Raw genomic sequence first — 13,258 nt, 5'->3', positions numbered from 1 at the left:
GACATTTTTACTTTTATTTTTTAAATTTTAATTGTTTACTTTGAAAGTAGACATTTTACTCTCCATAGATGTATTTTTCATGTCTGTAAGGCAAGTATACATGGAGTTTCGTGCTCAAGTTCACAAAGGCCGAGACGGCAGAAAGCGCATCCTGTTATTTTACAAAAGCGCAATGTTTTGTTGTTATGGTGAGTGCACCCAAATAAATGTTGAGGCTTTATAGATTCGAAAGATGTATTGCTCTTATTTGTATGACAAAAATGACAGAGTAGGCCTATTTCAAGAGCAAGCAAGCGCATCCTATGCTGTGAGCACCCTACTGCACATTTTTCTAGGTTAACATTAGGTTGAGCGGCCATGTAAAGTTGCTACTAACATATTTCAGATGATAAGACATATTTGAGACATATGAACTGTATTACCACGAAATCCAGCCGTTAATGATCCCTCACAGACTGCGTGACCTCACCACTTCCTGTGGATTTTTATTTTCTGCGACTAATAAAATTTTGGTCGACCAAGCCTCTTCTCGTCAACTAAAGGTTAGTCAACTGTTCGGGGGCAGCCCAAATTTTAATATTTATTATTTATAATTTAAATATAAATTAAATTACATTATATTTATAATTTATATTAATTTATTATTTATTTTCTATTTCCGCTTTATTTGTGTGAATAAAAATGTTTTTAATAGATTTAGTTTTCGTTAACGATAACAACTCTGGCTCAGTATTATTTGCCCATTTGATTTTTGTGTTGCATAATTCCTTTAAATGTATGTATGTGTGTGCGTTTCGCCGGTGCAGCTGGAGGATTTCGAGGAGGAGGCCATGTTTCACTCCGGCTGTAAGGAGTATTTCTGGCTGCTCTGTAAACTCATTGACAACATCCACGTGAAAGATGCCAGTCAGACCACCCTGCTGGACCTGGACGCCCTGGCGCGACACCTCGCCGACTGCATCCGCAGGTCAAACACGCTCCTTTTGCTTGGATTATGGCATCAGTTTCCTTCTGAAGCTTTAGCTTAGCCCTTGAGAGCGCAGCCACAAGCAAACAAACTTTTTTAGTTTTAATGAAAAATCACTGGTGACATTATGCTACTAAGAAAGTAATTGAGCAAAAATGCACCATTTATCTTTTTAAATACTGAGCATGCTGTTGTTTTTCCACTTGCAGTCGTGAGATTTTGGACCAGCAGGACGGGGCGATCGAGGACGATGGTCTGACAGGTCTCCTGCGTCTGGCCACCAGTGTCCTGAAGCACAAACCTCCCTTTAAGTTTTCTCGGGAGGGCCAGGAGTTCCTCAGGGACACGTATGATCTGCTGTTCCTGCTGCCCAGCCTGAAGGACCGGCAGCAGCCTAAATGCAAGAGTCCCGCGGCCCGCGCCGCAGCCTACGACCTGCTGGTGGAGGTGGTCAAGGGTTCGGTGGAGAACTACAGACTGCTGCACAACTGGGTCATGTCACAGCACATGCAGGGTGAGCACAACAACCATGAGTGTGTTGCACTTTGTGGACATTTCTGACTTGTGTTGTCTTTAAATTAGGCTGATTAGATTTTTGGTAACTCCTTACCATAAACCTTCTTACTTAACCTTAGTTAGTTAACATGAACTAACAATGAAACATTCTTCTTAAAGTTAATATCATTATATGTACTAATAATTGTTTTTTTTTAATTAGAACTTGCTGATTTAAATATTATATTTGTTAATATTATTTAATAAACCTGAGCTAACATGAACTAACAAGGAACAGGTGTATTTTTATTAACTAACATTAACAAAGATTCATAAATACTGCAACAAATGTATTGCTCATTGTTAGTTAATGCATTAACTAGAGATGGTTATTGTAAAGTGTTACTGATTGATTTTTTTTAAATCCTAACCCTTATTTAGATGTAGACAACAAAATTATTTATCAAGGTTGTCCTCGTAAATTGATTTGAGGTTTCACTATGCCTTTTAGATCTCACAAGTATTATAAAACACTAAACTGACATGATATTTTTATTAGTTTTTTTAATTTAAATGAAAAATTTTAGCTTTCTTTTTTCCCCCATTTTTAGTCATTTTAGTACTTCAATTTAAGTGAGTGAGTGAGGTTAAACTTATCTTTTTTTAAAGTATTTTATTTTTTTCAGCTTAATTTCAATTAACAAATACAATTTTAACAGTTTTAGTTTTTGTTAATATCGACACTGATAAATGCATACTTGTTTCTATGTAAACAAGCGTGTCTTGCTTTGATCTTTGGGGTTTGTTTGTTTGTTTGTTTTTAGCGTCTCATGCGCCGTATAAATGGGATTACTGGCCTCATGATGATGTCAGAGCCGAGTGTCGTTTTGTGGGATTGACTAACCTTGGTGCCACGTGTTACCTGGCCTCCACCATTCAACAGCTCTACATGATCCCAGAAGCCAGACAGGCCGTCTTTACTGCTAAAGTGAGTTCATAAAACAGTCTGATCTGATCAGAGGTTTTCTATTTAAATATATTGAAAAATGTAATTTATTGCTGTGATCAAAGCTGAATTTTCAGCATCATTACTCCAGTCTTCAGTGTCACATGATTCTTCAGAAATCATTCTAATATACTGATTTGCTGCTCAAGAAGCATTTCTGATTATTATCAATGTTGATATGACGTAATATTTTGCGTATAACTATGCTATATTTTGTTTCAGGATTTTGTGATGAATAGAATGTTCAAAACAACAGTATTTATTTGAAATAGAAATCTTTTGGAACATTATAAATGCTTTACTTTTGATTAATTTAACAATTTAATATTTAATAATAAAAGTATAATTTCGCTGTCATGACATAAATGTGATAATACATGACAGGCCATGCATTACTTTCATTTTACCACAGTTCAAATAACTGAAGTGTTATGAAGTGTTTAATAACGCACAGACTCCATGGTTTGAGATGTTGTTGGATTTGTGCTTTATAGTAATATCTGTGTTTGTGTCTGTGTTGATTTACAGTATTCAGAGGACATCAAGCATAAGACCACATTGCTGGAGCTGCAGAAGATGTTCACTTATCTAATGGTATGTGACTTTATCACATGATGTAATCTCACGACTGCAGATGTGATTTTAATGTTTCCGATGTGCATGTGCAGGAGAGCGAGAGGAAGGCGTACAACCCTCGTCCCTTCTGTAAGACCTACACGATGGACAAACAGCCGCTGAACACAGGAGAGCAGAAAGACATGACTGAGTTCTTCACAGACCTCATCACCAAGATAGAGGAGATGTCTCAGGACCTGGTACGACATCCGTCTCTGTGTGCTTTGAGTGAGTTTAGTGAAACAGTCGCACACCTGTAATGCTTGTGTGCTTCTTGTTTCAGAAAAACACAGTCAAAACGCTGTTTGGAGGCATCATCACCAACAATGTGGTTTCACTGGTAAGATTGAGCTCGTGTGTGAATGTGTCTTTTCTGAAAGAGCCCGGTCATGGGTGAGCGTTTCATTGGATATCCATGTGTGTGTAGGACTGTGATCACGTGAGTCAGACGGCTGAGGAGTTTTACACAGTCAGATGTCAGGTGGCTGATATGAAGAACATCTATGTGAGTGTTTCTCATTTTCACACACACAAACACACTCATCTGAAGGAAACTTCATGCTCTGTGTGTACAGGTCATTAACAGGAACAGGATTTAGAAGTTTTACTACTAAATATGAGTTTTTCAATGGATGTTTTTTTAAAATGTTATGTGATGGGAGCTTTGCATAAAACCAATAGCAATTTGTAGTCACACTCTTAAAAATAAAGGTGCTTCAAAAGGTTCTTCACAGCGATGCCATAGAAGAACCATTTTTGGTTCCACAAAGAACCATTCAGTCAAAGGTTCTTTAAAGAACCATCTCTTTCTTACCTTTTTATAATCTGAAGAACCTTCTTTCACCACAAAGATCCTTTTGCAGGGTTTGTACAAGGTACTTAAAGTGCTTGAATTTGACTTTTTGAAATTTAAGTCCTGGAAAACCCTTGAAAACAGTCATATTTTTGAGAAGGTACTTGAAAAATACTTGATTTTTAAAAGGGCAGTATATATGAAATTAGTGTTCTTTCTTTCCCTCGATAAAAAATCTTTTTATGCAAAATTCACAATGCAGCGCGTCTGATATAAATACAGAGCCGTTTCGCCGGGCTTTTAGCAGCACACAAGATCTCGCGATATTACCCGAGGAATTTCATTTTGCAGTTTCTGTACGAACCCTGCTTTTGTGAAACAGAAATGTTTTTCAGATGTGTAAGGTTCTTTATGGAACCATTTAGACAGAAAGGTTCTTCTATGGCATAGTGAAGCACCTTTGTTTTTCAGAGTGTACTAATGCTAAAGCACTATATCATTTCAAGCCTGCAACAGTACATTTGGTAAAGATACACTTTAATATGAATTGTTTACTGAGTAACTTCTTGTGGCATTGCTCTATTTTTATGTCTTGTTATAAATCACACATTGTAATTGGAAAAAAATATATATTAGTAATCCATAATAGAAAAACACTATTACAATCAACATGTTTTGGGTGGGTCAGTGGAAGAACGGCTAATAATAGCCACATTATTTACAGTCAGTTTTTTTGTTCTTCGTGCCAAGAGAAATATTTTGTAATTTTTTTTTCTCATGATAGAGCTAGATGAGGCCAAAATAAGTTTAAAACATAATGAAATACTGCTTAAGACTATTTGTTTTTTACATATTCCTACAGTAATACAGTACATACAGTAAAAACAGTAATATTGATTAAATATTATTATGATTAAAAATAACTGTTTTCTAGTTGAATATATTGTAAAATGTAATTTATTTCTGTGATCAAAGCTGAATTTTCAGCATCATTACTCCAGTCTTCAGTGTCTTCAGAAATCATTCTAATATGCTGATGAAGAAAATCACAGTATATAAAAAAGTAAATGTGACAGGGTGACATAAATGTGACACAAATGTTACTGAAACCAGAATCCAGCCCTAAAACGAATGTAAATACATCCTTCGTGTCTCCGTCTCTGTGCTTCAGGAGTCTCTGGACGAGGTGACCATTAAGGACACTCTGGAGGGTGATAACATGTACACCTGCTCTCAGTGTGGGAAGAAAGTCCGCGCTGAAAAACGGTACAGTCTTCCTCTGAGAGCTGAAATCTTTCTGTTTTGGCCCTGAATATTTTCTGACAGCTCTTTGTGTCTCTCAGGGCTTGTTTTAAGAAGCTCCCGCAGATCTTGAGCTTTAACACCATGCGCTACACGTTCAACATGGTGACCATGATGAAGGAAAAAGTAAACACGCACTTTTCTTTCCCGCTGCGGCTCGACATGACGCCGTACACCGAGGACTTCCTCATGGCCAAGGGAGACAGGAAGGAAGGTAAAGCGATTGTTCTGCTGAAACAGCCTTCTTAAATTGTGTTTGTCTTCTCCAGTCGGCTAATCATGATGTCATTTGCAGGTTTCCGTGATGACAGTGATGCAAAAGTGGCGGAGAGTTATGAGTATGACCTCATTGGGGTGACGGTGCACACGGGCACAGCGGACGGTGGCCATTATTACAGCTTCATCAGGGACATCGTCAACCCACACGCTTACCGCAATAACAAATGGTGAGCATTCACACTGCATTTACAGCTACTGAATCATTTCAGCCCAGAGTTTGTTATTGAGAACTGACCGACATGTGCGTTTCTGATGATGCCATTTCCTGTTGCAGGTACCTGTTTAACGATGCGGAGGTGAAGCCGTTTGATTCGGCTCAGCTGGCCTCAGAATGTTTTGGTGGAGAGATGACCGTATGTTTTTTTATATTTTTCCCATCAGATCAAGTCATCCAATATGTTTTTGGGATAAACTAATAAAAATAACAGTCTAGTTAATGTTGTTTTAATTCAGAAATGCTTGTGTCTCATTTCAGACAAAAACATATGACTCTGTCACAGACAAGTTCATGGATTTCTCCTTTGAGAAGGTTGGTTTTGCGATGACAACAACAACAATACTAATAATAATTATAAAACAAAATAATGATAAATATGATTTGATAAATTCATGATTATTATTATTATTGTACAACATTATTTTATATATTAATATATATTTATATATTTTGTATTATAGTAAAATTCTAATAAAATAATTATTAAAGTAATAATAAATTATTATTTAATTTAATTTTACATATTAATTACACGTATTATAGTAATAGTATCACATTTTTATATATTATAAATATTTTTTTATTATACATATTTTTTATATTATATAGTAAAAAATTATAGGTTGTTGTGTTATTATTATTATTATTATTATTATTTCATTTTATTTATTAATTATTAGAATTGTATTAACAGTCATACATTTTTATATATTAATTTTAAATTATTTTTATATTAATTATAATTATTTTAGTAATAAATAATGATAGATTGTTATTACTATTATTTCTATATTCATTATAATTGTAAAAATTGTTATTCTTATTTAAAAAAGTCTCGCTCCAGAATTTGAACTGCCCATAAATGCTCTGTAAATAAAAGTAACGTGAGATTTGTCTGCCTTTCAGACCCACAGTGCCTACATGCTGTTCTATAAGAGGGTGGAGGTGGAGGATGAGAATGAGAAGGACTTGAACTTTGACATCTCTCCTGACCTTCTGGAGGTACGGACCTCTCGCCGTCAGTCTTCCCTGCACACATCTGAGCTTTTCACTGACCGCTCCTCTCTCTCTGTCTCTCTCATAGTGGATCTGGCACGACAACATGCAGTTTCTCCAGGACAAGAACATCTTTGAACACACATACTTTGGGTAAGAGACCAGTCTAGAACAATTTCACAAAACTATGGATATCTTTGATAACTCTTTTCTTTTCTGTTTATATTTATGTATGGTGATTTATATAATAAGTCTGTTTTCTGTTTTATTCTTTTGTCGTCTCGCTGTAGTTTTATGTGGCAGCTGTGCAGCAGTATTCCCAGCACTTTACCCGATCCTAAGTCCGTGTCGCTCATGACAGCTAAGGTGAGTCTGACCACATGAACAGCTTTATCAGAGCAGCACGTCATCTTCATCCTCTCCAGTATCATCATCAGTTATTGTCCGGGGGGAAATAGCGAGGTTCAGAATTTGAGTCATTTTTCTCTCTTTCTCTCTCAGCTCAGCACATCGTTTGTTCTGGAGACATTCATCCACTCCAAAGAAAAGGTGAGATGGACTTTACTGCCCTTGGGTTGTTTTTCTGTTGTAACTTACAGGACAGGCCTGATGCCATTTTCTGTAGTGTTTAATAGCTTTCATTGTTTTTTTCCATTTTTGTAAGTCAGTTTTACTTTTTAACTTTTTCTCTCAGCCCACAATGCTGCAGTGGATCGAACTCTTGACCAAACAGTTTAACAATAGCCAAGCTGCCTGCGAGGTAACACACACACACACACACACACACACACACACACACACACACACACTTTACATCTAGCTTATTGTTTCATAGCATCTTCTGCTCTGGAAAATCACTTGTGTGCAAAATGAATTGAGTGAGTTGATGAGATCAGCATTGTTTTTGGGTTGTGTGTGTGTGTGTGCGCGCAGTGGTTTTTGGATCAGATGGCAGATGATAACTGGTGGCCAATGCAGATTCTCATCAAGTGTCCCAATCAGATTGTACGTCAGGTGAGTGTTACATAAACAACTTTATTTAAATGTAATTTTAAATAAAGATGATAATAATAATAATAATTCTAATTTTTTAATCATAATTATTAACCAACAAACCCACACTCTTCCCCTAAAAGAAAAAAATTAGTGTAAAAAAAAAAAAAAAGAAAAGTTTATTTTATTTTGGAAAGTTTGATTAAATTAACATGTAATACTCATAATGTGATGTTTCAGATGTTTCAGAGGTTGTGTATTCACGTGATCCAGCGCCTCAGACCGGTCCACGCTCACCTGTACCTGCAGCCGGGCATGGAGGACGGGTGTGTGATGCATCCCTTTTTCTCTTCCTCTGGAGCCAAAGAACATCCTTTCCTCATGTCTTCAAAGCCATATACTGTCTTACTGTCAGGAAAAGGGGACTTGTTCTATAAACGTTCTCATTTGTGCTGTTCTTCTGCTCTGTCTGCAGCTCTGATGATATGGACGGGCCGGTGGAGGACATCGGCAGCCGCTCGTGTGTGACGCGGTTCGTCAAAACGCTGCTGTCAATCATGGAACACGGAGTGAAGCCGCACAGCAAACATCTGACTGAATACTTTGCCTTCCTCTATGAGTTTGCCAAAATGGGAGAAGAGGAGGTAACATACTTACTCACTCGCCTACTTTATTTATTTTTACCTACTTGTTTATTTACTCTTTTACTTTATGTATTTATTTATCTATTGAATTGTTTTACTTTATTTACCTACTTATTTATTTTACTTATTTATTTCTATTTATCTATTTATTTTATGTATTTAATTTGTCTTATTTTATTCATGCATTTATTTTATTTACCTTCTTATTTATTTTGCTTATTTACTTTTATTTGCTTATTTTACCCGTTTCATTTTATTTATCTATTTACTTTAGTTATTTTACTTATTTAATGTATTTATTTACTTTTTCTTAACTTATTTATTTACCTATATATTGTACTTGCTTCATTTTATGTATTAATTTATTATTTACTAAAATTGGACAATTTTTAAAGTGTATTCTTTATTTTCTTGTTTTAAGCTTTTTTTCTTCTTGTTTTTGTCTTCACAGAGTCAGTTCCTCTTGTCATTGCAAGCCATTTCTATAATGGTGCATTTCTACATTGGCACTAAAGGACCTGAAAATGTGAGTGCTGTCTCATCAGGCTTGATCTTCTCTGATTCAGGCTTTCCCTGATCTCAGATCATAACGTCCATCTCTCTGTCTCAGCCTCAGGTGGAGGTGTTATCTGAGGAGGAGGAGGGCGAGGAGGATGAAGAGGAGGACATCCTGTCACTGGCGGAGGAGAAGTACAGGCCGGCCGCTCTGGAGAAGATGATCGCTCTCATAGCTCTTCTGGTGGAGCAGTCCAGATCTGAGAGGTACACACTGAAGTATTTGGTTTAATCTCATAAAACATGTCATATTTCACCTTAAGTGAATCATATTTCATCCCAAAATTCCTTTAAAGAAAATGAAAATGGCTTTGTTTTAGTAATATCTGATTGCCTCCGTCTGTCTGCAGACACTTGACTCTGTCTCAGAGTGACATGGCCGCACTGACCGGAGGAAAAGGTTTCCCCTTCCTGTTCCAGCACATCAGAGACAGTATTAACATCAGACAGACTTGCAACCTCATATTCAGCCTCTGCAGATACAACAACCGTCTGGCTGAACATGTAAGCTGTGCAGATCCCAAACTTTTTAACAGTAGTGTATCTTAGTTCTTGCGACAGTCTTTGTCCTAACAAAAAGTTCTATAATATCAAACTGTAACATAACTTCTCATGGTTTGTGTTTCTCTGTTGGTATAGATCGTGTCAATGCTGTTCACCTCCATTGCTAAACTGACTCCAGAAGTAAGAACAACTCTACTACTATTATTGAATCATTATCTTAATCATTATCGTTCCACACACTAACTAACATTTTGTGCATGTCTAACAGGCGGCAAATCCGTTCTTCAAGCTGCTGACGATGCTGATGGAGTTTGCTGCAGGTCCTCCGGGAATGCCCTCGTTTGCGTCCTACATCCTGCAGAGGATCTGGGAGGTAACTCTGGAGGCCCACAGACAGTCCCATTACACTTCCTCACTTCTTCACTGAAATGTTGCTTAACATGTGCGTTTTGTGTCAGTGATGTTTGGAGAACTTCATACGCTGATGTTCTGATCTCTGTCTGTCAGGTGATCGAGTATAACCCGTCTCAGTGTTTGGACTGGTTGGCCGTTCAGACGCCGCGTAATAAGCTGGCTCACAGCTGGGTCCTGCAGAACATGGAGAACTGGGTGGAGCGGTTTCTGCTGGCGCACAACTACCCACGTGTCCGAACATGTAAGAACACACAAAATCTACACACACACACATGCATTAAATTGATCAAAAATATTAACTGTTTTAAACACATATAATAATAATAATAATAATAAATGTTTCTTGAGCAGCAAATCAGCATTTTAGAATGATTTCTGAAGGATCATGATGCTGAAAATTCAGCTTTGATCACAAGAATCAATTACATTTTAAAATATTTTTACATAGGAAACAGCTTTTTTTTTTAAATTTTAATAAGATTTCACAATATTACTGTTTTTACTGTATTTTTGATCAAATAAACGCAGCCTTGGCGAGCGAAAGAGACTTAAAATCTTACCCCAAACTAGTGTTATTTTAGAATTATTGATATTATATTATAGTTTTTGTTTATATATTAAGTCAGATTTTTTCATTTTAGTTTTAAACTTTTTGTAACTTCATATTTTGTATTGATGTTTGTATTCGTTTTTTTTTTTAAATGTCAGCTTAGTTTTTATTAAGTTTAATTTATTAGTTTTAGTTAATTTAAACTAAATGAAAATGACAACTGTTGCTTTGGCAACTAGCTGAAATAAGTCATCCAAGTTTTTTTGTATTTTATTTAATTTCGTGCAACTAAAATGTTTTATATTTATGGTTTTACTTTATGATAATAACGCTGCCCCAAACTTTTGAACTGTAGTGTATTTATGAATACACACACGATAATAGCATCAAGAACTACACACGTTTAAAAAAACCTGAATTGTCATTTATGTGTCCAAACAAACATCTACAACAAGAATAGCTAATCTTATTATTAATTTGGTAAAATGTCAGACTGTACATTATTTTGTGACGTATGTAATAAATCTCTCTCTCTCTCAGCGGCGGCGTATCTGCTGGTGTCTCTCATCCCGAGCAACTCGTTCCGTCAGATGTTCCGCTCCACGCGCTCTCTTCACATCCCCACACGGGACCTCCCGCTGAGTCCTGACACCACAGTGGTTCTGCACCAGGTCTACAACCTGCTGCTGGGCCTGTTGGGCCGGGCCAAGCTCTACGTAGACGTGCCGGTGCACGGGACCACCAAACTGGTGCAGTACTTCAGCTTCATGACCTACTGCCTCATCTCCAAAACAGAGAAGCTCATGTTCTCCAGCTACTTCATGGACCTCTGGAACCTCTTCCAGGTACTTCACGTGCAGATGAAAGCATTTTAAGATGCTCATATGGTGCATATTTGAGCTCTCATGTGTCTCTCTCGATGTCACAGCCTAAGTTATCAGAGCCAGCCATCGCCACGAATCACAACAAGCAAGCGCTTCTGTCCTTCTGGTATAACGTCTGCGTGGACTGCAGTGAGAACGTGCGTCTCATCGTCCAAAACCCTGTTGTCACAAAAAACATCGCCTTCAACTACATCCTGGCCGATCACGACGATCAGGAGGTGGTGCTGTTCAACCGCGGGATGCTGCCGGCGTACTACGCCATCCTGCGCATGTGCTGCGAGCAGTCACCCGCCTTCACCCGCCAGCTGGCCTCACACCAGAACATACAGTGGGCCTTCAAAAACCTCACGCCCCACGCCAGCCAGTACCCAGGGGTGAGCACAACATCCACTGTCCTTCTCTCCAGCAGATTCTGAACCAGTTACCAAAGTTATTACAAGAAATATGACCAAACAGTCATTTTTCTTTCATTTATATGATAGTTTATCAGTAGCTACACCACCATTCAAAAGGTTGAGGTCGGTAAGATTTTTAAATGTTTTTGAAAGAAGTCTCTCTTGCTCACCAAGGCTGCATTTATTTGATCGAAAATACAATAAAAATAGTAATATTGTGAAATCTTATTACAATTTAAAATAACTGTTCTGTATTTGAATATATTGTAGAATGTAATTTATTTTGGTGATCCAGTGCTGAATTTTCAGCATCATTACTCCAGTCTTCAGTGTCACATGATCTTTCAGAAATCTTTCTAATATGCTGATTTGCGGCTCAATGAACATTTCTGAATATCAGTGCTAAAAAGAGTTGAGCTGCTTTAATATTTGTGATTGATTAAACTGTGATGCATGTTTCAGGATTCTTTAAATAGAAAGGACAGCATTTATTGAAAGAAATGTTTTGTTACATTATGAATGGCTTTACTGTCACTTCAGCCATTATCATTATTTATTATACATTTTTTATTTGATATATGTTATGTGTGTATTTACTTTTGTTGTTTAAATAATGTGTATTACTAGAAAAAAAATCTGCATTTAAACAACATTCCCAAATTTTGATAACAGGTTCGATCTCATATTAGTAATATGTAGAATAAAATAAAATAATGCCTATAATAATGCTGCATTCAGTTTGATTTCATGTTATAAACAACATTTTCAGAGAGTTAAGCATTTCAGTAAACATTTTGTTTGTTAGTATTTAGTTGAGGTTCAAGCCATGTTGTCATGAAATGTGCCTCCTGTTTCTATCTGAGGGAATATGATGTCTGAATTTAAGTTTCAGCTGTTCAGGTTAATTCCGTTCAAGCAAATAACAGCATGTTCTTTCTTTCTCTGCAGGCGGTGGAGGAGTTGTTTAACCTGATGCAGTTGTTTGTGGCTCAGAGGCCTGATATGAGAGAGGAAGAGCTGGAGGATGTAAAGCAGTTCAAGAAGACCACCATCAGCTGTTACCTGCGCTGTCTGGACGGACGCTCCTGCTGGACCACTCTCATCAGGTACACACACACTCCTTAAAATCTGTTTTTTTTTTCAAGTATTTTACAAGACGGAGCCATTTTCATTCATACTAAACTCTTTGTGTACTCTCAGTGCCTTCCGTATACTGCTGGAGAATGATGAGGACAGACTGCTGGTGGTGTTCAACAGAGGACTCATCCTCATGACTGAGGTGTCCATACTCTCACTCTTTTCATGCATCTTCACATTTTAATGGACTGTCATGTAGAATTAAATATCTCTGTGTCTGCAGTCCTTCAACACCCTGCACATGATGTACCATGAGGCTACTGCGTGTCATGTGACCGGAGATCTAGTGGAGCTGCTGTCCATCTTCCTGTCTGTTTTAAAGGCAACGCGACCCTACTTACAGCGCAAAGGTACTATATTACCCACAATACACCACACATTTCACATGGAGTTTCTGATTACCCATTATCCACCTTAATTTGCAATACAAAACTACTAATTTACCCATAATACACCTTCACATGCAGTGCAAGTACTCATTACCCATAATGCACCTTACCATGCCATGCAAA

General features: G+C 37.2%; 1 protein-coding gene across 2 annotated transcripts in view; it reads left to right on the top strand.

Moving 5' to 3' along the window:
* Positions 1-13,258, top strand: part of LOC109052084 (ubiquitin carboxyl-terminal hydrolase 34-like) — a 47,957-nt gene that overhangs the window by 27,482 nt on the left and 7,217 nt on the right. For both annotated transcript variants that reach the window (XM_042763200.1, XM_042763190.1), the window contains 31 exons: positions 807-967; positions 1,177-1,481; positions 2,287-2,450; positions 2,997-3,062; positions 3,137-3,283; positions 3,367-3,423; positions 3,511-3,588; positions 5,048-5,142; positions 5,220-5,392; positions 5,474-5,624; positions 5,732-5,810; positions 5,933-5,986; positions 6,581-6,676; positions 6,759-6,823; positions 6,961-7,036; positions 7,172-7,219; positions 7,365-7,430; positions 7,604-7,684; positions 7,904-7,989; positions 8,139-8,307; positions 8,759-8,833; positions 8,918-9,069; positions 9,213-9,366; positions 9,502-9,546; positions 9,635-9,739; positions 9,874-10,021; positions 10,871-11,175; positions 11,259-11,588; positions 12,558-12,715; positions 12,810-12,888; positions 12,970-13,096. In XM_042763200.1, coding sequence (XP_042619134.1) covers positions 807-967; positions 1,177-1,481; positions 2,287-2,450; positions 2,997-3,062; positions 3,137-3,283; positions 3,367-3,423; positions 3,511-3,588; positions 5,048-5,142; positions 5,220-5,392; positions 5,474-5,624; positions 5,732-5,810; positions 5,933-5,986; positions 6,581-6,676; positions 6,759-6,823; positions 6,961-7,036; positions 7,172-7,219; positions 7,365-7,430; positions 7,604-7,684; positions 7,904-7,989; positions 8,139-8,307; positions 8,759-8,833; positions 8,918-9,069; positions 9,213-9,366; positions 9,502-9,546; positions 9,635-9,739; positions 9,874-10,021; positions 10,871-11,175; positions 11,259-11,588; positions 12,558-12,715; positions 12,810-12,888; positions 12,970-13,096 — 3,895 coding nt within the window. The remainder of the gene's footprint in view (positions 1-806; positions 968-1,176; positions 1,482-2,286; positions 2,451-2,996; positions 3,063-3,136; positions 3,284-3,366; positions 3,424-3,510; positions 3,589-5,047; positions 5,143-5,219; positions 5,393-5,473; positions 5,625-5,731; positions 5,811-5,932; positions 5,987-6,580; positions 6,677-6,758; positions 6,824-6,960; positions 7,037-7,171; positions 7,220-7,364; positions 7,431-7,603; positions 7,685-7,903; positions 7,990-8,138; positions 8,308-8,758; positions 8,834-8,917; positions 9,070-9,212; positions 9,367-9,501; positions 9,547-9,634; positions 9,740-9,873; positions 10,022-10,870; positions 11,176-11,258; positions 11,589-12,557; positions 12,716-12,809; positions 12,889-12,969; positions 13,097-13,258) is intronic.

Source organism: Cyprinus carpio, chromosome A1, assembly GCF_018340385.1.
Source record: "Cyprinus carpio isolate SPL01 chromosome A1, ASM1834038v1, whole genome shotgun sequence".
In the NCBI taxonomy this organism is placed as follows: domain Eukaryota; kingdom Metazoa; phylum Chordata; class Actinopteri; order Cypriniformes; family Cyprinidae; genus Cyprinus; species Cyprinus carpio.
The sequence above is the reverse complement of the archived record's forward strand: the minus strand, read 5'-3'. Positions and strand labels throughout refer to the sequence as shown.